At 39.3% G+C, this 27,397-nt stretch overlaps 2 protein-coding genes across 3 annotated transcripts; one reads left to right on the top strand and one right to left on the bottom strand.

Moving 5' to 3' along the window:
- The first annotated feature begins 3,556 nt into the window (after positions 1 to 3,556).
- On the top strand, positions 3,557 to 5,570 carry LOC131236525 (pentatricopeptide repeat-containing protein At3g21470). Its single transcript, XM_058233761.1, has one exon. The coding sequence runs from the start codon at positions 3,703 to 3,705 to the stop codon at positions 5,449 to 5,451; it is 1,749 nt and encodes a 582-aa protein (XP_058089744.1). The 5' UTR covers positions 3,557 to 3,702; the 3' UTR covers positions 5,452 to 5,570.
- A 1,645-nt stretch (positions 5,571 to 7,215) lies between these two features.
- Positions 7,216 to 25,794, bottom strand: LOC131236526 (probable inactive ATP-dependent zinc metalloprotease FTSHI 4, chloroplastic). Of its 2 annotated transcripts, XR_009166781.1 has the most exons (18): positions 25,469 to 25,794; positions 24,507 to 24,762; positions 23,697 to 24,072; positions 18,469 to 18,727; positions 17,372 to 17,503; positions 15,810 to 15,884; positions 15,611 to 15,736; positions 15,400 to 15,509; positions 15,243 to 15,321; positions 15,007 to 15,144; positions 14,804 to 14,915; positions 13,549 to 13,712; positions 13,308 to 13,413; positions 13,096 to 13,172; positions 8,581 to 8,724; positions 8,325 to 8,491; positions 7,590 to 7,697; positions 7,216 to 7,500 (listed from the first exon to the last, which is right to left on the bottom strand). XR_009166781.1 is itself a non-coding variant. In XM_058233763.1 (17 exons), the coding sequence occupies exons 1-16, from the start codon at positions 25,745 to 25,747 to the stop codon at positions 8,348 to 8,350; spliced, it is 2,577 nt and encodes an 858-aa protein (XP_058089746.1). In that variant the 5' UTR covers positions 25,748 to 25,794; the 3' UTR covers positions 7,216 to 7,697; positions 8,325 to 8,347. The 2 variants fall into 2 exon arrangements, 1 of the variants encoding a protein (XP_058089746.1); XM_058233763.1 differs by having other exon boundaries at positions 7,216 to 7,697.
- Positions 25,795 to 27,397: the final 1,603 nt, after the last annotated feature.

The following is a 27,397-nucleotide window of genomic DNA, read 5'->3' on the forward strand; positions in this document are numbered from 1 at the left end:
GAAAATAACATTGAAGGGAAGCGCCACATGATGGATAGTCCACATCAAGGTGGGTCCCACGTGATGGACTGTCCACATCAAAGGTGTTGATGATGCACGGCCCACATCCAAGGTGGGCCCCACATGATGAACAACCTACATTGAGGGTGGGGCCCACATGATGGACAGTTCACATCAAAAGTGGGCTCCACATGATGGATGCTAGATATTAAGGGTGGGCCCTACATGATGGACAATAACATTGATGGTGGGCTCACATGATAGATTATCCATATCAAGGTGGACCTCACATGTGGACAATTCACATCAACGGTCAGCCCTTAAAGATGAATGACACATATCCAAGGTATGTGGGCCCGGCCTGCTTTATGGACAACAAGATTAAAGATGGGCCTCACAAGGTGTATGGCCCACATTGAAGGTAGGCCCAACACAATGGATAGTTCACATTGAAGACAAGACCAAGGTGGGCCAAACATAATGAATGGTCCACATAAAAAATTGTACTGATCACATGATATATGATGGATGTTAAAGATGGACAAAACAAACTTAAGGAATAAGTAGTCATGAAATGTTGAAAACCAAACATACTTATCCACTTTTTTGTTGAACATGCTCTATTGAATAACTAGAAAGCAAGATAAGCTACTTGAGGCATAAATAGCTTATTTAAAGTAACTTACATCCAAACACCCCCAAGTGCATCTTATGATTGTAGCTGCTCCGGCATTTGTAGTGTTTTATATTTTGTCCTAACATTGGACACTACTGATCTTATCCATTAATTAAATTCCATTTGTATTATATTCTCTGTCCTAGCATTGGACACTACCGATCTTATCCATTAATTAATTTCATGTGTATAATTAAACTATCTCTAGTGTGGAATTGGTTACATCATTATTGAATCCAGATCGTTCAATTAATGAGATGCCTCTCATATGCAGTCTACAAATCATATCCCAAAAATTGCACTCCATGAAGGTTCCTTTGAGCCCAACCGTCTAAGTGATGGGCATTATTGGTGCTGGTTGCCAATAACTCCTGTTGACCGTCGAAAGGGGGTTTGATTGGTCCGGTAGACATAATCCATGTAAAGAAGCATCAGATAAACGTCAATACCAAAAGGCCACTCAAAATCAGATGGAAGATATTCCAAGCATTCTAGCAGTTCGGAAGGCGGAACTGAAATAAATGGTAGTAGGATTCCAAGGAATTGTACCCACTCATAATAAAATCAATTAGGGCCCGTTTGGATAGTAAGTTGCTTAAGTACTTTTAAGTAAAAAAATTACTTATAAATAATTCTAAACTAGACTTATATATCTGAAATAAGTTACTTATCTACTGCTGTGAGTAGAAGAAGTAACTTATTTGGTGGTATCCAAATGGGCCATCAAGGACGGTTGGAGGGGGAAATAACTGTAGCACCGTCCAATTCGAATTTGTTTGGAGAGGCCACCGTGATATTTGTGAGAATCCACCTTGTTTATCTAATTTGGCTGATCATGTTAGGAGATAGGCCTAAAATATAGGCAGATCCAAAACTCATGTGGACCACACAAGAAGGAAAAAGTGTGTGGGGAAATTCTCACCATTGATACCTCCCTAGGGCCACCTTGATGTTTATATATATGTCATTCATACCATTCATTAGGTAATTCCTATGGTGATGAACTGAAAAAACAAATATTGGCCTGATCCAAAAACTTATGCCACCCCACAAAATTTTCAATGGTTCATGTTCAATCCTCATTGATTCATGTCGTGCAGCTCACTTGAGTTTTGTATCTCCCTCAATTTTTGGTCCATGTCCTATCATGATCTGAAAAAATGGATGAACAGGATGGATTGCTCACAGACATCAAGGTGGGCCCACATTTCCATAACAAGTTCGTACGACCCCTTGCACCTACCTGGGTCGGGTTGGTGATGCTTGAAAAGCTGTGGGCCATCATGATGTATATGTTTTATCCACACCGTTCATCCATTTTTTCAACTCATTTTAGGGCACAATCCTAAAAAAGAGTCAAGCCCACCAATGGGAAATAATGATGATTGGACATCCACCGTTAAAAATTCTCAGAAGCCACAAAAGTTTTAGATCAAGCTGAAATTTCTGTTTTCCATTCACACATGTTTGTGTGACCTAATTAACAGGTTGGATGGCAACTAAACATTAAAGTGGGACCTGCAAAGTTTTTAATGGCTGGTGTTCAATCATCACTATTTTTTGTTCTGCCACGTGATATTTTGATCTGCCTTATTTTTTAGCTCATGCCCTAAAATGATTTTTAAAAATGGATGTATTACATGGATAAAACACATACATCATCATGGAGCCACGGATCTTTTCCAGCACCGACCACTATGGACATGATATCGGAGGGGTTACTATGGTATCCACTCATGTCCAATTTTATTTTTTTCTGAAAGTGCTAGAGTGGGATAACTTCGTTAACTGAGTTTTTCCTGGCCCTCGGCCCATCAGAATTTTCCCTCGATAGACACTGGGACCAAAAAACAACCTGGGCCACACCACAGGAAAAAAAATTATTTGGACAGGATGAACTTAGGTTTGCATGTGGAGAGCTCAATATGTTGCTTTTAAACTGTTCATCGTGTGCTCCTCTAAGAAATAATTCCAAACTACAAAACAATATTAATTATTAATTCCAGACATCGAAATTGAGGCATTTGACACATAGGCACCACACCATACCAAAGTGCCATTTATTGATCCAGAATGTTAAAGCCGTGTCCAATCAGTGCACGTTACTTAGCCCAGAAATTCCTCAACTTAATTTTCATAAGTGAACCACACGTATCAAAGAAATGGACAATAATAATTTAATAATGATTTGTAGAACGTGGGCCTGGAATCTCAAGTGAATCTCAAGTGGCACGATTGCTAGTTTGAAGTTGGAACCAAAATAATTTCTCAAGAGAAATTTATTTTGCTTCAAAACAGAACTCAATTTTTTTAAAGAAAATATTTTTAATAAAGAAACATGAGAATTAGTATTTGTTTCTTGAAAAATGCAATTTCTTTTCTTATCCCTTGCACAAATCCAAACAAGCCCGCTTGTATGGGTGAACGGTTTGGATGAGATAACGCAATCCCACGACCAAATCTTATGCGCGCGTTAGGGATATAGTTTTGCGCAGAACCACCGTATCCCATGGATATAAGCGGGGTTTTCATCTACAGGATTGGCAAATCTCATCCTCGTAAGGGGAATCCAACAAGCAAGGATCGTCCGCATATGGGGCCGTCCATTACCGTCCATTTGTTGTCTTTGGGGCCACCATGTTGTTCATATGCCATCCCATCTATTAATCCGAAGTGCCTCACTAGGATCGAGAGATGCCCAAAATTTTCGTGACCAATTTTTTTAACCACCTTACCTCTCCCTCCTCCAAAGCTATAAAACTTAATGGCTTCTTAAAGTTGATCGGTGGTTTTACTTTTTAAAAAGTAGTGGTAATAATAATAATAATAACAATAAATCCCAATCGCATTAAAAATAATAGTAGCCCACCGTTATGCCTGCATGTGGATGGTCATGCCTCCACAACCGTGTGGGATCAGAAGATCATCATCCAAAACTGTGTTGGCGACCTCCAAACACTTGAAAACTGTGAAAAATCAAAACCCAACCTTCCTCTCTCTACAATGAGAGAGAAGAAAAGGAACAAATGTACAAAACCCACGTAAAAAACACCTCTCCTCCGCACTATAACCACTATCTCCAAACTCCTCCATCTGAAAGCCAAACCTCCTCAAACCCAAAACTCCTCAAGCAACTCCACGGAATCTCCCTAACAAGAGGAACTCAAAATCTCTCCCTTTGGTCTCAGCTTGTTAAAGGCTACCTTTCTCAAGGCTCCCCAAAAGAAGCCCTTCTCATATACACCCAAACTCGATGTATAAGAATACCCCATGCAGTCCTCCCTTTAGCGCTCAAAGCTTGTGCTACCCTCTCTAGCCACCTGCATGGGAGATCTTTGCATGCGGAATCTATCAAAGCTGGGGTAGTTTCCCATGTCATGGTTGGCACGTCATTGGTCAGCATGTACTCGAAATGCGGCGACGTAACTGGCGCTCGCAGGATGTTCGATGAAATGCCTGATAGAAATGTGATTACGTGGAATGCGATGATTGGCGGGTACTCGACGAATGGCGACATGGGCTCAGCGTCGTTTCTTTTCGAAAGGATGTCAGAGCGGACCCCGGTAACATGGGCCGAGGTGATCGATGGGTTTGCTAGGAGTGGAGACACTGCCGCTGCTAGGCAACTGTTTGACCGTGCACCGCTTGAGATGAGGAATGTGGTGACGTGGACCGTGATGGTCAATGGGTATGCTAGTAATGGGGAGATGGAGGCAGCAAGGCAGGTGTTCGAAGAGATGCCACAGCGGAATTTCTTTGCCTGGTCGTCCATGATCGCTGGCTATTGCAAGAAGGGCGATGTTGAGGAGGCAAGGAAGGTTTTTGATCGGATCCCTAGTAGGAATTTGGTGAATTGGAATGCATTGATTGCAGGATATTCTCAGAACGGGTTTTGTGAAGAAGCTCTGACGGCATTTGAAAAAATGCAGGCGGAGGGGTTCCAACCAGACGAAGTAACGGTAGCAAATGCACTATCAGCTTGCGCACAATTGGGTTTGTTGGGTACCGGCAAACAAATCCATGAACTGATAAATCGTAACAGAATTAAGCTTAATCAATTTGTTCTAAATGGTTTAGTGGATATGTATGCGAAATGTGGGGATGTAAGCAGAGCAAGACAAATCTTTGATGGGATGAAGCAAAGGAACGAAGTCTGTTGGAATGCAATGATTACAGGCCTTGCCATCCATGGCTGCAGCAAAGAGGCTCTTGAGCTTTTCGATCGAATGGAGTCATCCGGGGAGAAACCAAATGAAACTACATTCCTTGCAGTTCTTTCAGCCTGCGCGCATGGAGGATTTGTGGAGGAAGGGCTAGAGTTTTTCACTGAGATGAAGGGAAAATATGGCCTCGTTCCAGGAATTAAGCATTATGGGTGTTTGGTCGACCTTCTTGGGAGGGCGGGAAGATTAAACGAGGCTTATGATTTGATTAAGACGATGCCCATGAAGCCTAATGATGCAGTATGGGGAGCGCTGCTAGGAGCTTGTAGAATACATGCAGATATGGAGATGGCGGAGTGGGTGTTGCAGGAGGTTGGTATGCCACACTCCAACAAGGAGTCTGTGGACAATGCACATTATGTGCTGCTGTCGAATATTTATGCTGCTTCGGATCAATGGGAGCAAGCAGAAAAGATTAGGACGATGATGGTGAAGAATCGGGTGCAAAAGACACCCGGATGCAGTTCAATTATGGTGGGAAGAGCTGAGCATCAGTTTCATGCAGGTGCACAGGCGGATTCTCGGATCTATCAGCTATATGGTGGAGTTTAGTTGAATTGTAGACTGGAATCTGATGACTATACGTTGTTCTGGTATTGTATGCGTAGTGTACATAGCAGATTCTTGATGAAAAAGGGGCAATTTTTCAACCATGGCAAAGTTGAAATGTCTGTGAGTTCGCAAGCCTGTTACACCGCAGCAGGATGGTGCAATCCTAGCCCAAAGGAAGGCCAGTAAAATCATTAGGTGTGCCATAGGTGTATGTCAAACGTGGGCTGTTTGCAATCTTTCTTAAGTTGCCATTGTTTTCAAGCATGTGCAGCCCACCTGATGAGTTGAACAGCCTGATCTCTTATCATGACATTTGCATATTGGGAACCACTGTGGAGGGTATGTGGCCATATGCAGAGATGCATGTATAGAGGTGACTGGGTTTTCGCAAAAACTGCAATCTAAGAGCGCTCTTGACAGTGAGGATCCAAAGCCTGTCTAGGAACGCGTGCTATCAGGTTAACATACCAATGGCCATTTGCACCAGTATGGAAATTCGCTTTCAATCATCAGTGCATGGCTAAATGAAAAATTCACACTCATGGTCCATCAAATGGAAGGCTAACAACAGAATGGCCAGTCAGCCAAATCCAACAGCCATTATCAAATAGTTAAAACCATCCAAATTCAACAATATATATGTAATGGTTAGGATCATCCAATTTGGGCCCAACATTTTGGAGTGCCTGTACAAACGTACATGTACTCCCCATGTACAGTGGCTTAGTCCCTGCCATCTAGGAAATGGATAGTCTAGTCTTGATTTTATAGGTATGAAATTGAGGAAATGATAGGGATATGCTCTGCAAATATCAGCAAGCTCTGATCATCCCGTGGTGGGAAGCCATGCAGGATCCAAGCAAATGACCACAGCGATTTCAGATTATCATGTATGCTTTCACCTTACCCACCACGCTCTCTGCAGAGTTGGGTCTGTCTATATCATTCTATATTTTTTAATAATAATAGATGGGGCATGAGCCCAAAATTGAAGTATACCCAAAGCTCAGGTGAATCATGCGACAGGATGCAGAGGTGATAATGATGCCCACAGTGGAAACCTTCCTAGGGCCCACCATGGTGTTTATTTAACATCCAACATGTTCATAAGGTCACATAGACCTGGATGAAGGGAAAAAATAAATATAAGCTTGATCCAAGTGGCCTTCAAAAAGTTTTCAACTGTAAAGCAATCCCCACTTTCCTGTGGTATGGTCTTCTTGAGCTTTGGATACGCTTCAATTTTGGGCTCATGTCACAAAATGGGATGGCAAAATGGATGGACAGCATGAATAAAACCCAGACATCATGGTGGGCCCCACAAAGCCCCCGCCTGGACCGAGTTCATCCAGGCGGGGGAAGGGACACAATCTGCTTCCTGCTTTGAGATGGTGGCTATTGACAATAATTTATAAAAATCTTTCTTAAAATGCATGAGATTCCCTCCCCATTGTCGAGGGCACCAACCATTGGTGCAAAACTGCACACAATCTTTCCAGCAATAGATAACAATCTGACATTTTATCTTAGTGATTTAAATATCACCTACTCTAGCAATGAGGGAGCAAATCTTCTAACTATATCACTTCTCTAAATCCTGAAACAAATCTATACATGCATTGGACCTGTATATCCCACACAACAAATCATAAACGGAAGGAGGTAGATCTACATTGCTAATGGAAAATTGATCTCAAATAAAGAAAATTTATCCCAATCACATGCATGAGGAAGAATGGAAGTACACCATAGCCAGCTGGATCATGGTCATACAACATATGATTACATAGCCTTCAGAAAAGGGAAAATTCCAGATGATGTGCTAGTGCATGTACAAAGACTAATATGCTCACTAGAATCTTTTACCACTGGGGTGATGCCAAGCATGTACAAAGAAAATTATACATGGCACTAGTGCCTTACATTATCATCATTAGCATGCTACAAAATTGTTAAGGGCTATCATTGCCCACGTTCTCATATCTCAAATCACCACCAACTCCGTTATCTGATGGGCCGTTCTAGGCTTATACCTCTTAGGATCTACAGCTATTTATATATTGCACATCAGAACTTCGGAGAAATCTTTAGCATTCTCATATGTGAAGAATATGATTGAAAAGAAATCAAACACTTACTAGAGCTGGCCTTCTTTAGGAAAAGACACTTGAGGTGCTAATGCCCTCATGCAGGATGATCATTGGAACCCTTTCTGAATTCCAATTGGCCTAGAATTCAACTAACATCTGCAACAAAGTCAGCTGGCTCGTGTCAGTCTATAGACATGTTAGATCTTTGATGGTTTTTTTTTTTCATTTTCAAATGTTTACACTTCGGAGTAAGTCGTGTCAAACACTAAGAACCCAATATATAATGCTATTCTCTTTCACATGACCAGAGTGCACAAGAAAATAATAACTGAAACTATGGCTAGAGATTTTTATTTTTTTTTTTTTTTTTTGCCCTTGTTAAAACTGTGATGAGATTGATATCTACAGTTTATTTATTAAAAAAAAAAAAAAAAACCCTTCATTTGGAATAGTTCCATCGGCTTTCAAAGTCGAGGTGAGCTGTGTTTGCTCACAAGGAGATTTCTGCTATTTTTACTATGCACTCTCCATTTAAAAGAACACCAAATCTTGAACCTTTTCTTTTTACTTGTTTTTTTTTTCTTTTTCTTTAAGGCCAAAATCTTTAAGTATTTGATAATCACAAAGCAGGCCATGCAAGGTGGCGCATACCATCCAGAATAGCTAACAAATTTTCAAAGGAAAAAATGATCAACCATCCAATCTTGAAGCAGTTGGTAATTGAAAAAAATTAGAAAGAAAAAGGAAAAAAAAAAAACATTTAAAGGAAGTGTGTGTGCATACCATAGAGAATATCCAACGAATTCTCAAAGGAAGTGATCAACCATCAACAGCTGTGGTTTCTCTGTATCTTCTTTGATCTCCATAGAAACTTCCTCCTTGATTTCCTGCATCCTTTTCTCCCAAATGCCATCTATCAACTTCCATGTCTGGTCACTAATAATTTGGGTCTGCATGGATTAAAAAATAAATTGAATCAGTTGCTACAATGTTGGAGCATCTCGACATGGTAAAGGATGGATGTATTATTTTCCATTACCTCCAGAGGCCGAGGTGCACCAAATGTTGCAAAACCCACATTTCCTGGTGCAAAAGTAACCCTCCCTGGAAGAGAAACCCCATGGATTCCCCATCGTCCAGCATAAATGAGTGCCCCATACTCATCAACTGGATGCACAGCTGGCTGCAATGATGAGCACATGAAGGAAGATGAGCTTCAGCAAAACAATCTTTACAGATTCAATGCAACCCAAAGAGTGCGTGCGTGTGTGTGTAGTCCACTTTTTCCATACTAAGCCTTAGGCATTAAGACCATTATTGTTGAGGAGCAAAATGCACCCAATTGAAATTCCCAGCCCATCCCAAGCTAGAAATAGCAAGAGGTAGAGTAGCAAGCTACCATCATATGAGACGGCTTTGAAACAGTAAACAACAATTTCAACAATTAACAGCAGAGACAAGGCGCTGAGGTACTACACAACTTGTAAATTAAGTGCACCATAAGAACCAATTCAATGTAACTTAGACAATAGAACACATTCATGAATGCAAGCCCATATATCGGAGCAAGTTAATAGATTTTATTCACACAAATATGACATTTGATAACCTTTCAAAAAGAAAAGCAAATGTGACATTTAATATTATAAAAAATATATATATAAAATAAAATCTGTACATCTATCTCTATGCATTAAATTTATGATAGAACCTGGAAAAAGATCCTCTGCTACCCATCCCGTACTTCCAAACAGTATTCAATGTATCGACAATATCAGTTGATATCACGGTATCACCAGGTGTGGTATATGACACCACCCTGGAATACAAAAATTACAATGTACTAACGACCATATCGTCAATATGTGGCGATATATTGCGATATCTGCAGTATTCCCATGATATCTGCACTATTTCCATGATATATGTGATATTTCTCGTTACCATGCCATCCAGGACCCAAAACCCAATCCTACATTCCATAGAGGGATTTTCTTCCTTCTGTTTCTAGTTGAATAAACAAGAAGACTTGCAAATTAATTCCACATCCTATTATTGGATAATTTCTTCTCTATTTGTGCAATTAAGAGGGTGTGGTGAATCTCCAATCGGTATACATACTTGTTCCCCCTTAATTTAGTTTCGATCCCTTGCCCATCAAAAGATAAAAATAAAATAAAAATAAAAAGATTCAATCCCTCTCTTTGCCATAGCCTATATGGCAAGGACAACAACGCGATTGATTAAGAAAGTTGGTTACAATTATGTTTACCGCCCTTCCAACATATGAAACGGAATGTTTGTCCTTGAAGCTAAATTTCATTTTTTTTTTAATTGATTATTGAGATAAAAACATCTTATTGAAGCTAAATTTCTTATTTCATCAAGCATAACAGGCAATCTTCGCATCTGGGTAACTCCATGTGGATCTAACACCAAGGAATATTTTTTTATGTTCTTTTTTAGTTTTTTGTTGGAATATTTGTGTTTTGTTGTTTGTATTATACACCAACTGAATCACCTTTCAAAACAAACAAAAAAAAAAAAAAAATTTTACATGCCAAGTGAATGATATAAACTCAGTTTGGATATAATTGCATCATTTATGGCCAACAGCATATAGTTTTGTCCATTAACTATGGAAAACTCTTATGCATGGTCTTCTTGTAATGTTTTAACAGCTGAAGTTTCACTAAAACATTCCACCATTTTTGTAAAATTCCCCAATGTTTCCCTCAGTGTATTTCTTGATGTTTCAACAATATTTCTACATCCCAAGGGTGTTATACACAATGCAATGTCAATACTCCAAACAGCCTAAAACATTTCTTTCCATGTGTGCCCCGTGCCTCCGGCTCATCCTTCTCATTTATGAGCAACGACCATTTTCTCCCAGAATTTTGATGCAAACAGAAAACTACTAAAAGTACTCTTCCATAAAGACCAGGTGACTCCACAGAAAAAGGAAACATGGACAGGTGAAACCACTTCTACTACGACAAAGCCATATGAACACAGTTCTCTTGAAGTATAAACAGCCAGAAAGACACAACTCAAGGGGGAAAAAAAAAATACCCAGTAACCTACATGTTTGATCGTAGATGAAAAATAAATAAATAAATAAAATACGTGGTTGATTTAGGAACACGGCTTTTCAAAGTATAAGGTGAAAATGTCATGGGCCATAATGCAAAATAACAATATGGTCATCCCCATTTTTTGCAGCATTTATTCCTCTTACTTAAAAAAATTCAGTTTCCCTCAAAAAAGGTATATGGTTGAGCAAATGAAATCATCATCCCTTGCAACATTTGAATGACCCAATGCAAGGTTTTTTTTATCCAATTAACAACACAGTTTAGCGATTAATTGATTCCAACAAGAAAATTTCGAGCGGAAAGAAATGGCGCATGATCCCTTTCTTGTTCCTTGCGTATTCAGAACCAAGTGTCATCGAAAAAAGAAAAAGAAAAAAAAAAATCCTCAAATTTTGTTTTTTTTAAAAGATAACAAAGACTTTATGGATGCAAAAGAAAAACAGAAACAAAGGGGACAGCTGGACCCAGACCAACTACTCTCCTAAAAAGAGCAAATTACAACCCTTAAGCTTTTCGACAAAAGAGGCCCACTCAACTATTAAGTGAATCACCTTATGAACAGTAAACTCCACCGAGTTAGTAATACCATTAAAACATCTCCCATTCCTTTCTTCCCACACGGCCTACCAGACAGCCAAGAGAGACATTCTCCATAGCTTAGACCTTTGCTTTTCACACCTCATACCATGCCAGGCCTGAAGAAGGCCACGAGCTGAATCTGGGAAGGTCCAAGGAACCTGAAAATGAGATAGAATTTCTGTCCAAATCTGATTATGAACGCGCAATGAACAAAGAGGTGGTCCACCGTTTCTTCATCTTCCATAGAGCATAAGCAGACATTAGTGATAAACATGCCCCTTTTTCTCAAATTATCAACTGTGAGGACCTTTTTCTTGCCAACCAACCATCCAAAGACCACTATCTTGGGTGGGACTTGATATTTCCAAACATGGTATAGCGATGCCTCTTCGATTGAAGGAAGATTGCTGGCAATATAATTGTAGGACTTAACCAAGAATTTTCCTGATTTGTCGAGACGCCAGACTAGTCTATCTACGGTAAACTGATCCGGTTTACTACTGTGAATGCGATTAAGGAGCGCTACATATTCTTCAACCTCCTGCTCTCGAAGATTTCTTCTACACACCGGATTCCACACCACTACTCCCCCAAGGACTGAATAGCATGCATTCATTGTGATGGACTGATTAGGGGCGAGACGGAAGATACACGGGAAAGCAACTCTAAGTGCTTCTTCCCCCACCCAAATGTCGTCCCAGAAGCGAGTGCATTCGCCGTTCCCTATTGCGATACCAGTACCTTTGAGGACCTCCGCCTTAATGGATAAGACTCCTTTCTAAAGAGCCGAAGCTTTGTAGTTGGAGGAGTCCTTTGTCCACCAACCTCCCTCTGAGCGCCCATACTTGCTTTTGACCAACTTGTTCCAAAGAGTTCTATTCTCGGTCCCTAGCCTCCAAGTCCGTTTGCCTAGGGTTCGAGTCCTTACCTCAGTGGTAGACTCCGAGGAGTTTTAACATGAGACTTGGGTTCGATACCCATAGGTGGTGAAATCCCACTATGGCGTGCGTGGGTATGTGTGTGTCGGGTGTGTGTTAAAAAAAAAAAAGTCCGTTTGCTTAAGGGAGCCCGATTCATCCTTTTAAGATCTTTTATACCTGCCCCTCCTTGAATATGCTTGCATACTTCCTTCCAACTAACCAAGTGAAATTTTTTCTTGTCTTCCTTCCCATGCCATAGGAAGTCCCGTCTAAGCCTTTCTAGGTTTGCCAATGTCAACACCGGACATTTGAATAGAGACATGAAATAGAGAGGGAGATTCGACAGCGCTGCCTTGATAAGGGTGAGCCGACCGCCCAGGGATAGGTATTTGCATTTCCATCTTGCAAGATACGATCCAAATCTGTCGATAAACTTGTCACATAATGACTTCGGGGGCTTCCCTATACACAGCGGGAGGCCCACAAACGTGGTTGGGAATTGACCCGCCGAACATCAAAAAAAATCAGCATATTTCTTTATCTCTTCCTCCATATTCACCCCAAACATTTTGGACTTCGCCATGTTAACTCTCAAACCCAAGACTGCTTCAAAGCACCAAAAATCCTCGGAATTTGGTCATACAGGATTCCCATTACTGACTTCTAAATAGAAAATGAAGACTTGGTTAACTGCGAGTCAATGATCTCTAATAATTTGTGAAAGAGATCACCAATGGGGGAAAAGTAGCCCTACAGATTCAAATTTGGAAGTTTCTTATGGAAACTGTAGAGTTAAACTAACACTTGTACCAGATGCGTAACTTCCGTAAACCAATAACTTCCAAAAATGGCACACAGGTGACAAGATGAAAGAGTAACATTAAAAAAATATTGTGATACAAATAAGCCAGCGCTTTTCAGAATTGCAAGCAACAGAATAGATGCTAGAATACAAACCTGAGGTATTCGTGGAGCCTTCCTGTATATATCCCAAATTTCCTCTGCCTTAATTTCTCCTTTTTCAAGTAATACATCTACAACCGATATAAAAGTGTAAGTTCCATTAGCATCAACTATTTAAAAACTAAAACCATAATGGCGAAGTACTTAGAATTGATAGAAGAAAGCAGATTTAAAACAGTTGGTACAATACAATGGAGCAGTATGACCTGTGATTGTCTCAACAGCAGAATGATACTCTCTGAGCACAGATGAGCATTTGTTCACAGCAAAGCGCATGAATTCATCCCTGAGTACTTCCAATTTTGCTGCAAGCTGTGAATAGAAACTTGAAAAAGCCAAGTTAATATGTTATTCAGTCTAAAGACTCTAAACTCCAGTTAGGAGAATGTGTACTTGCAAAATTGAGGCCTTGAATGAAAATTGTTAGACAGGACACCATTAACCCACATGTGGTACAAGATCACTTTGATTTCTATAATATGCCTTTCCAAATGCTGTCATTCCTGTCTGCAGAATTAATATTTCTGCCAAGGTAGAAGCTTCGGTTGTAGCTTTTGCAGAAATCCAGCACAAGTTATCAATCCCGAACATCTCCTCCTCAATTACTCTAGCTGTCAATCATGCAATTAGCGTCTCAAAAAATCTTTCATTGAAAATTTTGGAACCATTGCATAATTCGGCAATCAATATATGCTTCCAATGCATAGCTTTCATGACTTGTTAAATAAATAAAATGCAAAGACCGTGAGGATCAATTGATTATTAGGTCAAAAGGTTCACTGGTTATAGCTAAGGGTTCAATGCTAGCATTAGGTTTAAAGAGGCTTTAATTTATATAATAATCTATCAAAGTTCTGTTGTCAGGTCTTCCAACGAGAGGAAAGGAGCAAATGAAACCAAGGAACCTCTGACACACTATGGAATTGCAAGCTTGGATGCAACATTGCTAAATTTTGGATGTTTTGGCAGGTAAGGAAGTTGAGAAAATCCACTGAGGGATTTATTCAGAAAGTAGGCATATGATCCAACTAGCTCGGCCAAGGATACAATGATGATGATGATGATGACCCAAAATCTCAAGCAGAAATTGCATACCATAGACAGGAAGTGGGTTACTTATTGTATTAGGCTTTTTATTGGCGGTCAAGCATGGACCTGTAATTCCCAATTTTACTTTCCCGTAGATTACATAACAATTATGACAGGACAAAACCAGTATGAGTGGAGCTCAAAATCTATGCAGTGTACAAGTCCTGAACGTTTCTTCCCCAAGTAATTATCAAGTCTAATGAGATGGCTTTTAAGAGTTTCAGTTCTAGTGCCATGTTAGAAGTTTTTGTACACAAACTCTTTTCCATATGAAGCATCTCCAGACCTTGGTGTTATGCAAAAAAGTGCATCGGACAATGGGAAACACCTCTCACTTTCATCCAAACTGAACAGTTGGTAAAAAAATCATGACAAGACAACAAGATGTAAAATATGAACCACCACAAACTTCATCAATTTTTATCAGAAACAGTAATACAAAATGGCAGCTGAATATAAACATACATTCCAAATTAATGATAAAGCAATTAAATTAAATATGACGAACATCCTCCATACAGAAAGCGACCTCTTAATAATAAGCACAGAAGGTGAACTGTTTGGCACAAGGACAAAAAAAAGTAAGTAAAGGAACCAGAGATATAAGACTTACGGGCACATGCACGGACAATAGATTCAACATAATCTGACTTCCTCGAAAAAAACCTTCCAGGAGTTTCAGCATAACGCATATTTGGCTTGCTGCGAATGGAACGAATATCAGTCTGCAACAAATTCCAGATGTGGTTTAACACAAATAAGCCTCTGATCATGAAACAAATTATCGACTGATGAAGAAATCATTCTCGCGTTGACCTCAGTGAAAGGACGGTGAGGATTTGGATAGTAGCATGCAAGAACAGCCACAGCTGCTTCCCTGTATGCCAACCTCAGCTTTAACTCCTCCGGAATTTCAGTACTATCTTCTTGACCGGTTTCAAACGTACCCTTTTGCTGCAAGTGCGTAGATTGAGAACATGTGCACACAGTTGAATTAGTGAAACACTATAATTATCCATGTAAGTGGAAAAAAAACAAAACAAAACACCTACCCTCTTCAAGGCTTCCAATAGTTCTTCTCGTCCAATGTAGTCTAAATCCTTTCTTGCAGTTAAAATTCCAGCTTCATTCCTGCCAATCAGTTGCAAGATGGTTATAAAAAAAAATCTCCTGATGGGAAAATAGAAACAATTCATTAGAAGTAACTACAATATATTTTGCAGCTCTGCTCCAGTGAAATCCACAGTATGGTCTGCAATTTCTTGTAGAAGGATCTCCTTTTCCTCCTCTGACCGGAAAAATTTATTCCTAGCATGCACCTGTTATAGGTGTGAACCACACATGAGAACCTCCACCAAGATCTAATGCAGAAGACATAATGATGCTGAATCTAACACTGCCAACACCGAGGACAGGATACCTGTAATATGGCCAGCCTTCCATCCCTGGATGGTAAACCAACCCTTATAATCTTGTCAAAACGACCTTTTCTCAAGAGAGCGGGATCCAAAATATCCAGTCGATTAGTTGCACCTATAACTAACACCTGAACAAACCATTTTAACAGAAATTTAGATAATATTTACTCTAGAACAAAAAGGACAGTTCTTAATGCATACCTGTGATGTTGAAACTTTGAACCCATCCATCTCAGTTAGTATTTGAAGCAGACCTTGCTCCCTTTCAGCGCCACCCTACAATCCATATGTGAGCAAACCCATTATTTACTAACAGTGCCTAATAGTGATAGCTAAAATACAGAGATAAGCAACTTTACATCTGGAATTTCCTCAAAATCATGAAATTTTGAAATAGAAGTGGCACCCTAAATAAAGGCTTTCAGCTATTGGAAACCAACATTGGTTGCATAAAGTGGCATGAGGCACATAAAGTAGATAAATAAAAGAATGAGATATGATAACCTATCGGTTATTTTGCTAAAAGGAAACAACAGCTCCAGCAGCACATTCAGATTTTCCATAATGTGGTATCACAAATCAAATTACCTACTTGCAATATGCGCAACCTAGAAAGGCATTATTCAGAATCCCAATGATAATTGAGAAAATAGCAAGACTAAAGGGCAAAAGGACTCAAAGGAGAGAGGTGAATATCAAAGCAGAACAGATCACCTTATTGCAATATGGTTTATGACGTTGTTAGTAATTAGGAAATACTAGAAAGTTGGCACATGCAATGCTAATGGAGAGAGAAAGTGGTTTGGAAGCGTGTGAGAGGAGAGAAGTGGTTGGAAAAAACAGAAAAAGTTGGTTTCTTTCAAGGTTTGCTACACTGTCCGATCTATTTTCTCTCAAAAAAATGTCCACTGTATCGTCATAGGATATGTCTGGAGTAAGGACTATTGGATCTAGAGTCATGTGTCAATGATCCGAAACATTTATATGACAGTCCCCACAGTGGATGTGGTATACCAAAAAGAAAACTCATATTGAAATATTTCAACCGTTTGATCATTAATTCCTGAATATGTACCGTCTCCTTAATCATTGTTTGTGGACCATTTATCAAAAGTTTAGGATCACCCAATCTTGAATATTTCTGAGGCAACCGCCATCAAATGTGTAGCTCGGTAGCCAGCACACCTACAACATCGCAGGCAGCTGATCCCCCTGAGTAGGCGATCACCAAGTAGTAGGGGACACAGACCATTCAACCATCAAAAGTCCTGAATATCATACAGATTTAAAGCATCATAATTCATGAGACTTAAACAGTAGATGCATAATCCTAATGTTCTTATTTCCTTGGTGCTGCTCAAGTTAGACTAGCCATTTTCTTTGATTATTCATTCCTAGGGTTATAAAAGCCTAGACAACAACACCCAAGGAAATAGACAGATTCAGTGACCTAGGGATTGTCAGGTACTTGGCAAACCACCTTGACTATACTAGAAGGTAGTGTTTTCATTCCACTTCCACAAAAAATAATTCATTGGTGAACTCCTCTAAAATAATATCCAGCATGACAAATGCATCCTTTGAGTGTAAGAATCAAAGGGGTCAAATGTTGGGAAAGTTTCCAGTAAAAACGTAAAATAGCAAAAGCGTATCCCATCAAGAAAACAGGGATTACAAAAATAAAAGCAAAAAATGACATGCATAATCCTATGTAGTTGGAAGATATGCACTAACAAGAACAAAACCATAATATCTCAGCTCACCCCGCCAATATCAGGTCCACCACGCTTACTGCCAATTGCATCAATCTCATCAATGAATATAATAGAAGGTGCAAACGATCTGGCACTGGCAAAAAGATCCTTGACACGAGATGCTGCAACACCAACAAACATCTGCAAGAGTAAAGTTAGCAGGGGGAAATCTTCCCATGGAACTTAACTAAGACAATATTCAAGCAGGACAGAGAACAGCAATCTGATACCTTGTACGCAATAATATGTCCATATGCAAGATGTTCATGCGTTATATAGCATGCAAACTTGCTCGTACATCCCATGCTACAGACTATAGATGTGTGGTTGAGATACATTTTAGTGCAATATTTAAATAAACACAAAATAAGGTTCAGAATGCATAAACATGCCGCTATCTGTTAGATGTAAACCTATGTAACACTATTCAGTTTCAATTTTCAAAAAGCTTAGATCAATAGCATGACCAACAGCAAGTTTTGCCCCACATCCATATTGTTGACTAACATCAAGTAAAATACTTCTCTGATCACCGATAAATCAGAGGGCACGGGTAATCAGTTTTTTGTCAACCCCACGGCACATTAGGGGGAAAAAAATCCTGAATGTGCAAGATTAAAAGAGAAAGCAGAAACGGCCCTGCAGTGGTGAATTGAAGAATCTGGAGCCCGAGGTGGACAGGAATGTGATTATTAAAACAGCTTGGAGGCATATCAAAAGTAAAAATAAATAAACATAAAAAAGAAAATTAAAAAGAAACTAAGTTCAATTGGGAAATATGCATTAAGTCTGCTCTGGATGCATGTGTAACGGCCCATTAAAACAGCTCCGGCTTGTCCCATTGATGAAAGCTAAAAAGGCAAATAAAAGCAGATTATTGGGCTTTTGGCCAAATAGAGGGTGACTCATGACTTAGGACAAAAAATGGAACCAGATAGTACAATTTTCTAGACAGTTGTTTAGTGTCCTCCAATTCAAGATTGTCTGACATATAGCACGTCATCATTGTGGTTGCTTTGAGGATGCCTGCACTCGTTCTTGCACTCTATTTCCATTGCGATGAATTACAATACAAAAACAGATGTCAAGAAAAAACCACTTCTCACCTCTACAAAGTCGGTGCCGTTTGCAGCAAAAAAAGGAAGCCCTGCTTCACCAGCAATAGCTTTAGCCAGCAATGTTTTACCAGTCCCAGGAGGTCCATGAAGAAGCACCCCTTTTGGGCAATAGATGCCTTTGTTCTGAAACTCCTCGTCATTCTTTAAGATACGCACTATCTCCTGCAGTTCCCTCTTTATGTACTCCTGACCAGCAAAATCGTTGAAAGTCACACCCGTAGTTTCTTCTGCTGATATGAATTTCGCCCTGGTTAGACAGTAAATATTAAAGATACAGATTTCCAGTAAAAGCTTTGTACACTATGTACCATTCTCACCACTGCATTAAAGAAATCATCATTTAAAATCCAAAATGAGTTCTTGAAGTGATATGCAACAAACAAAAGTATCTGGGAGACACTCTTACAATACCGCATGAACACATGGCATGTAGAAAGATGCATTGCAGGAAATCAGTCACATTTGCTTCTGATCATGTTTAACATATTTCCTTGGTTATTTATTAATAATTTTATACAAGCCATAGCTGTACATTATATATTCCCTTCAGAGTACCATTTTATTTTTTTAAATCAGTTATCTCGTCTATCTGCTTTTATCATGAAAGACACTTTTCTTTTCTTTTTTTGCATTGTTCAATAGCAAGGGTTCTTCCTGCACTTGATGATTGGTAATATGCTAATCATTTTTTTCTCCACAATCTCAAGAGGATATATTGACATGATCAAGGATTTGTATGAGGGAGTATTAAGGGACCACTAGTATAGAGACAAATGAGTTTCCAATTACCATAGGCTTACACAAAGGGTTGGCATTGAGCATGTATCTATTTTCACTGGCTATGGATGGGTTAATGAGGCATTTATAGGAGGAAGCATGTGGTGTGTGTTCTTTGCAGATGACATGGTTGTGATTGACGAGATAACGGAGGGGGTACATCCGTACATGCAAAGCTACAAGTATGGAGGAATGCTTTAGAATTTAAAGGTTTAAAATCAGTTGGGCAATTTCTTTATTCAATATCCCGGCAGCGATTGCAGCTAAAATCGAGAAGATTCAGCGTAAATTTCTATGGAGAAACGTCTTGGATATAAATAACTTTCATCTGATGAAGTGGGAAGAGGTCCAAAAAGCTAAGGAAGCAGGGATCTAGGCATCATAAAGACAAAAGAAAAGAATATAAGTCTTCTAAGTAAATGGTGGTGGCATTTTGGTAGGGAAAGAGAAGCTCTATGGCAAAGAGTTATCATGGAAAAATACAGTTCAGCTGACAGGGGTTGGGACCCCTGGTATTGCTCAGAGGACCTCAGGTATCCAGGATTTGGAAGGATATAGCCAGAACAGGAGGTATAGTTTTTTGCACCATCTCAGCACTATTTTAATACAACTGTTGTCATCTTCCCAAAAAAAAAAGAATGGGAGATTGTTCAAAACAATGGGGGAAAGCTCTGAAATAGTTGTCACTGGAGGAGATTCTATGTATTTTTTGTAAAGACTTTGGCTGGGTTAGCTGTGCATTAGCTAGCAGATTCCCTAGTCAGTACAGATTGGCCCAAGAGGATTATCTCGGTGAAGGATTGTGTGTCATTCAGCTTGATGGGGACAATGTTTCATGGAACATAGTTCTTAGAAGGAATATAGAGGATGATGAATTGGCTGATTTGCAGACCCTGCTAGGGATGCTCTACGGTGTCCGGTTATAATGTGTAAAGAGTGGGAAACAGTGGAGTGTGAAAATTGAAAAAATCCATGAGAGTTTCTGTAAAATCCCTATTCAAGCATTCCCCGACAGAAGCCAAATCCCAGTTCACCACACATTTGTGGAAACATCAGCCCTCCTAGAGTCTCAGTCTTCACGTTGATTGCGATCCATCAAAAAAAATAAAAAAAAAATTGATGATTGATAAATTGCAAAGGCAAGGTATGTGCATTCCTAACAAGTGTTATAATGTGTAAAGCCAATGAAGAATCCCATGATTATCCACTCCTCCACTGTCAAATGGGCAGAAATAGTTTGGAATACCCTTAAGTATTCAATACATCCTGGGTCAAAATCACGACTCTGGAAGAGGAGCCCATTGTTGGAGCAACAGCCCTGGCTCAGGAGATCGCAAATTGTTGAGAACATGGTCCCCTTGGCCATTTGTTGGGAAATTTGGAAAGCAAGAAACAATCTTATTTTAAACGATTTTTGAATCTCCTTAGAATCCCTGATTGACAAAGTTAAAGGGGCAATTCTTGATTGGGAACGTCATCATCAAGATGGAAGGGCTTGAGAGAGGATGAAAGTGGTTTTATCCAGCCGATTAGTGTCCATTCCCCCACAGTTAAACATTTCATGTAACGGGGTGGTCCAGGCTCTCCTTCCGACTGTTTCATCTGCTTACCCTTTCCTAGTTGTATGTATGATCTTCGGATCTTTCCTTTAGGGCTTGTTTGGATTTGTGGAAAGCATGGGAAAGAAAACATTGTTTCTCGAGAAACATTATTTTCAGGTAATTGTGGGAAAGAAAACTTTGTTTTCCATGTTTTTTTTAAATAAGATTTTCCTAGAAAATTTGGGGCATGTTTCCCATTTTATTGTTTGGTCAAATTTATAAAAATAAAAAAAATAAAAATAAAAAAATCCTGGTAGTCATTGGCATGTGCCAAATTAACATGTGACACATATGAAACACTTGAAGATAGACAATGGCACTTGTGGGTGCTTAGGTTTAATGGTATCACACATGATACATGAGGGGTGCTTGAAGTTGTATAATGATAAATGTGACACAAGCAACAAATTAGCACATTTGACACAAGAGCACTCGAAGGTGGATGGCAGCATGTGTGCACCTAGGCACTTTGACACATGTGGCATATTGTCACATGTAGTGTGTATAGAGCAATCAAAGATGGACAGTGGCACATGTGGGTTGCAAGCAAAAGATGGATGGTGGCACATGTATGACACAACAGAGGATGGACAATGGAACATTGACACATGTGCCACATGTGAGATGCTTTGTACATGTGAGGCCCAAGTGACGATGAATGGTGGCACGCGTGACACAACAAAAGATGGAAAATGGAAAGTTGGCACATGTGGTATATTTGAGGTGCTTTGTACATGTGAAGCCCAAGTGAGGATGGATGGTAGCATATGTGTGACAAAATAGAAGATGGATAGTGGAACATTTGGATATGTCACATATATGAGGCAATTGGAGATGGCAGTGGCACATGTGTTTAACTCTTGAAATTTTCATTTTCCTTCTATTGTAGGAAAGTTTATTAGGAGGAGAGGTGGGAAAATAATTTTGTTGATTTTCCAATAAAAAGAGGAAGTGAGAAATAGTGTTTCCCATCAATTCTCACCAAAAAAGTCTTCTCAAACAATAGAAAATTAGTTTCATGGTATGGTGTTTCCTTTCCTTTCCTTTCTATGATTTTTATTTTTTTTTGAAAGGTGAGAAACACACACACTACCACCCCACGCATGCATGGGTTCTCGAACCCACCTTAGAGATGAAACACACAATGTCTACCATCGAGCCAAGAGAAGAGACCCTTAATGGAGTATACAGTTAGTTACTCAAAAATTTAAAAAATAAAAATAAATCAGCTGAAAATAGCGTATAGAGAATGCAGTTTTAATAACATTGGAAGTGGAAATGAGGAGTTGGCTAAGATTGTTGATCAGGAAGTACCCAAAATGACCATTTTCGATATCTCAGGTCGATAATCCATGAGAACAGAGGGATGAGAAGGATATTTCTCATAGAATTAAAGCTGGGCAGATGAAGTGGAGATGTGCCTCTACAGTTTTATCCAACCATTGCATAACAATCAAACTGAAGTGAATTTTTTTTAACATATCTATAAGACCAAACTTTGGAGCTGAAATGAGGATGTTGAGATGGATGAATGCTCAGATGAGGAAGAATGGAATTAGAAATGAATACATTTGAGGAAACTTTGGAGCAAAACCAATAGGTAGAAAAAGGAGGGAAGTAGACTTGGATGGTTTGGCCATAGGCAACAGAGACCAAGAATTGCACTGGTTAGAAGTCGGTTCAAAAGTTGACCATTCTAAAAGGGCAAGGGGAATCCTCAAGAGGATGTGGGTGGAGGCAGTAAGAAAAGACTTGATGACCTATGGTTTTAACTGAGGATATAGTACTTGATGGTGAAATGGTAGAACAGGATTAATGTAGCCATACCCAGTTGGTTGGGATAAAGCTTAGAATAAATTTTTTTTCTGCAGTTCTTTTTTCCTTTCCTGATTGGGGTAGTGTAGATGTGATCTAATGAAACAGGCATGTGAACAGATCTATAATCAACAATCCACATTCAATTTGCATGTGAACATATCTATAATCAACAATCCACATTCAATGGTTATGTGTGGATCAACTGATTGGATAGTCAGAATCATCAGTTGATGCAGCAATCCAAAACTGAGACTATCCATATTTTACTTTTGGGCGATGAGACATACACCATGGAGCCACTCTACTGAACGACTTAGATATTGCATTTCTACATTGTCACATGTTGAATGTCTTTTAACATGTGCACTGGGCATTGCATGTCACCCTACTTATAAATAAGGAAACAATCCTAAAGAGTCCTAGTACTAGTTTTCTAATCTATACAAAAAACTGTATGAATGTAGAGGCCTATAAAGTCATACAAAAGGGCGTTGTTCCCTTACATGGTTTGGATACAGAACCCCAAAAGGCTATCGATTGGATCAATGGGCCCACAGTCCAATTCATGGATAATCCGGCCCATTCAATCTTAGGCCCCAGAGTCCAATCGGATCCCTGACCTGACCAGATCTTACATTAGAACCATTGAAGTGGTACAGATATTTAAGCAGTCTAATCCAGACGCTCTTGCAGTTTGATCTTTAATCAGAACCCTTGGAGGGCCTGATCTTAGATCAGGCGATTCAGAAACTAATGGTTCCAGATGTCCCATTGGATGATCAGATGGCCCTACATCAGATGCACTCAGATTTTAATCCAGATCTGAGTATTATTATTTATTAAAACTGATATTTTTTTTTTACAATAACAAAACTTTATTTGATCCAAATGAAAATTGTTAATCAAATAAATTTATATACTCAAGTAAACAAGAAGTATCGAAATTATAAATCTTAGCAGGAATTGAAAAATAAAAGGTAATCACAGAACTAGGTCATCAGTGAATTGCTTTCCACTTACCGACTCTTGCCCAAAGAACCAAGTGCTCGGCGCTTGAGGGGCTGTCTTGCTTTCTTTGTAGGAGTTCCCAAATCACAAGGTATTAGCTTTGCATATATTGGTCTCATCAAACTATCAATCCAGAGGTATAAAGCAACTGAAAGAGCAAGACGCATAGACCAAATAACAGCAGTTGCAACAGTGGAGTAGACTTCTGCGGACACCGTGTTCACATTAAGAACATCAACATTTACCAGTTGGTGATGCAACTTCTGCCAAACATCATTCCAGCAATCAATTGGCATCCGATCAACAACATGGCGACGAAAAACTATTTCCCTATTAGAATTTCCTTCTGATTCTTCGTTTTTGCCATCTTTATAATATGGTAGAATCACTGTAGGAAGAAATCATCCATAGGAACAACCAACCATCACTTTTGCTGGAAATTGTCAAAGAAACGAAAATACAAAATGAAAGGCCACCAGTCTATAATGTTAATATGTAGAGCATATGGTAATGGTTGCAAACATTGACAATTTTCCAGCTAGAAAATGTCAAATAAGGGAACATTAAAGGTAACCATATATAACGTATAGATGGTAACTAACACATACGATGATCTCCATGATGTATGCTTTGAACAATCTGACAAATGACAAACCTGCCTCCCTATAGATTTGCCAAAAATATTTTACAGGAAGTCGATATCAATGCCAAATAGCAGTAAATGTTAGAAAATTCAATGCAAGCAACCCCACGAATAAAAAGAAACAATCCCATTAAAATCTACACTATAATGATTACCAATACCCAAACCAGATTACTCACCTGAGATGGTTTGGCCAAAATTCGAATATTCCATGAACTGTACATTATTAGAGTTGAGAAGCCTCCAGAATTCACTAAAGTCGATCCGATGTGAGTTTTCCGGATCCCACTCTGTTCCCTTCAATTTTCCTTGCATGGTCAGCAATGTCCTGCTCCAACATGAAGCCATAACTAACTGCCTCTCCAACTGCATGTTTGCCTTATTCTCCAGCTTCTCTAATTTATCTATCCGTTCCCTTTCTGCATCCTTCAGTTTCTGAAAACCAATTTGTACAGAGTTAAAGGAATTACACAATGGCTACCAACTACTCAGAGTTTTGAAAGAAACAAATGGTCTGGAATTATATTGTTACAGTGTGAATACTCATGTGCCGAGTTTAGGTATCTCTAATTTATCTATCTGTTCCCTTTCTGCATCCTTCAGTTTCTGAAAACCAATTTGTACAGAGTTAAAGGAATTACACAATGGCTACCAACTACTCAGAGTTTTGAATGAAACAAATTGTCTTGAATTATATTGTTACAGTATGAATACTCATGTGCCGAGTTTAGGTTTCTCTAATTTATCTATCTGTTCCCCTTCTACATCCTTCAGTTTCTGAAAACCAATTTGTACAGAGTTAAAGGAATTACACAGTGGCTACCAACTACTCAGAGTCTTGAATGAAACAAATGGTCTTGAATTATATTGTTACAGTATGAATACTCGTGTACCGAGTTTAGGTTTTTGAATCCAAAATGCAGGACTTTGCAATCTTTTTTCCAAAAGAGAAAAAGAAAATGATGCATCTCATGATAGCTGTATTGTAACCTAAGTAATTCAACAAATAAAACCACAACAACGTGTTCGAACAAAAGATAATCTTCTCACTAAAAACCTACCGGAAAATATAATTTAAAAAAAATTAAAAAAAGTGCTGTAGACTGAGAATTCCGTAGAAAATGCTTCTCAAATTGCTCACCTCGAAAAGGCGGGCTGATTCAACATCTTCTATGCTGTCTTCTGCGCTCGAAATGGCAACAGAATTCGAATCCGGACTCGAAGAAATGGCGGGAATTCTGAGATATTGGGGTCTAGGGAGGAGAATGGAGCTCCTCCTTAGAGCCAGGTTTTCGAAAGCGTTTTGGTGGAATGAGGGGAATGGGAAAAGGGCGGATTGGATTCTTGTAGTTTTGGAATGAGAGGAGAGTCTTGGAAAGAGAAAGAGTGGGGTGGGTTTTGCTGCGGTTTGAGAAATCATCTTTGGCTCTCTCCCGCTTGCCTCTGGGTAGAGGGGAAGAAAATGCCTGCTTTATCTACCTCGCGGTAGGGTGGCAACTGGGCTGGACCGGCTAGAGTCCAGCCCACTTTGAGTCGGGTATGGGCAGGGTGTTTTGGGGTGTTTGATTTTTCATTTACCAGTGTAACTCATGGTAAATGAGTTATGATTATTTACCCATGTATTTACAGCAGCAGTCCCAAGGTTGACGTTGACAGGGAGCATGTTTACAAAGCTTCCGACTTCATAAATTACATTGATACAATTTCCACATGGAAAAGTTATGGGGCCCACTGTGATGTAGGTATCTTATCCCGGCCGTCCATTCATGCCACTAGCTCGGCTCATTTTAGCCCATGAGCCTAAAATTTAGGCAGATATGAAGCTCAAGTGGACCGCACCATAGGAAATGGTGGGAATTGAACACCCAATCGTAGAAAACTTTTTGGAGGCCACAAAAGTTTTGGATAAAGTTGATATTTATGTAGACCCTTCGTATACGTCAATGTGATCTTATGAACAGGTTGGATGATTAGATACACATCCCTGTGGGCCCGGGAAGGTTGTAATTTTGAATGGTGGACGTCATTAACCCCATTGTTTTCTATGGTGTGGTCCACATGAGCTTCCAACCTGCCCCAAAATGAGATGCTAAATGGATGGACGGTGTGGATCACACACATACCATCACTGTAGGACCCACAGATTTTAACGGTGCTCAATCTGTCATTGATTCCATGCATTTAACGCTATTTTCGAGGGATAATTACTTAATTATTTTCCTCCCAAACAAACACCCCTCAAAAGTCATTATTAGCTATTTACTCCCAAAAACAAAAGAACTGCATATGCAAATATCCTGCCACGTATGAATATGTGAAGGGCCACAGGGATGATGCCACTGGAGAGGGGAAAATCCCTTTCAATAAAGTATAATGGTGAAATAGGATTTGTGTAGTTGAACTCAAGAAGTTAGGATAAGGCTTTGATGATGATGAAATTTATGGATTTATAAAAGCTTGGAACTTCCAAATTAAAAATTTTAGGCAAATGCATGAATTAGTAATTTTCTAAATCATATTCCTGCTCTATGATCCCAAACAATCAGGGCTTTGCTACGCCCATGCATGCCACCGTTGAGTAGACGCTCCGGCCCAAGAATCAATCAAGTCCATTTATCATGTAGGCATGATTTACCGAACAAATGTGCTACTGAAGGAAACTTAGTTGTAGTTGTCTAAGCGGTCCCTTTATTTCTAAAGTGATGGCCATCTGATGATTGCACTAGATTGATTTCTGTGCGAGAACATCTAAAAGGTGCAGGTGATCGTTATCATATAACTAGAGGAATTGGCACATGCAACACACATGGAGAGGGAAGGGAGAGAACAAGAAAAAATAAATAAATAAAAAGATGCTCAACATGCATAGAGATAGAGAATGTCATGAACTGTCGTGACCCATCTACATTTTTTCTTTTTTTGTTGCCCACTCCAGATATAGATTAACCTCTTGTTTGGATTGACATCTTAACATGAAATGGTACAAAAAAATACACAAATAGATGCTACACAGTAATACAATGGGCTCCACATAGCCTTTGTTGGATGAGCTAGTAGTGTCAAGTACACG

The sequence above is a fragment of the Magnolia sinica genome, chromosome 2 (assembly GCF_029962835.1).
Source record: "Magnolia sinica isolate HGM2019 chromosome 2, MsV1, whole genome shotgun sequence".
Classification (NCBI taxonomy): Eukaryota; Viridiplantae; Streptophyta; class Magnoliopsida; order Magnoliales; family Magnoliaceae; genus Magnolia; species Magnolia sinica.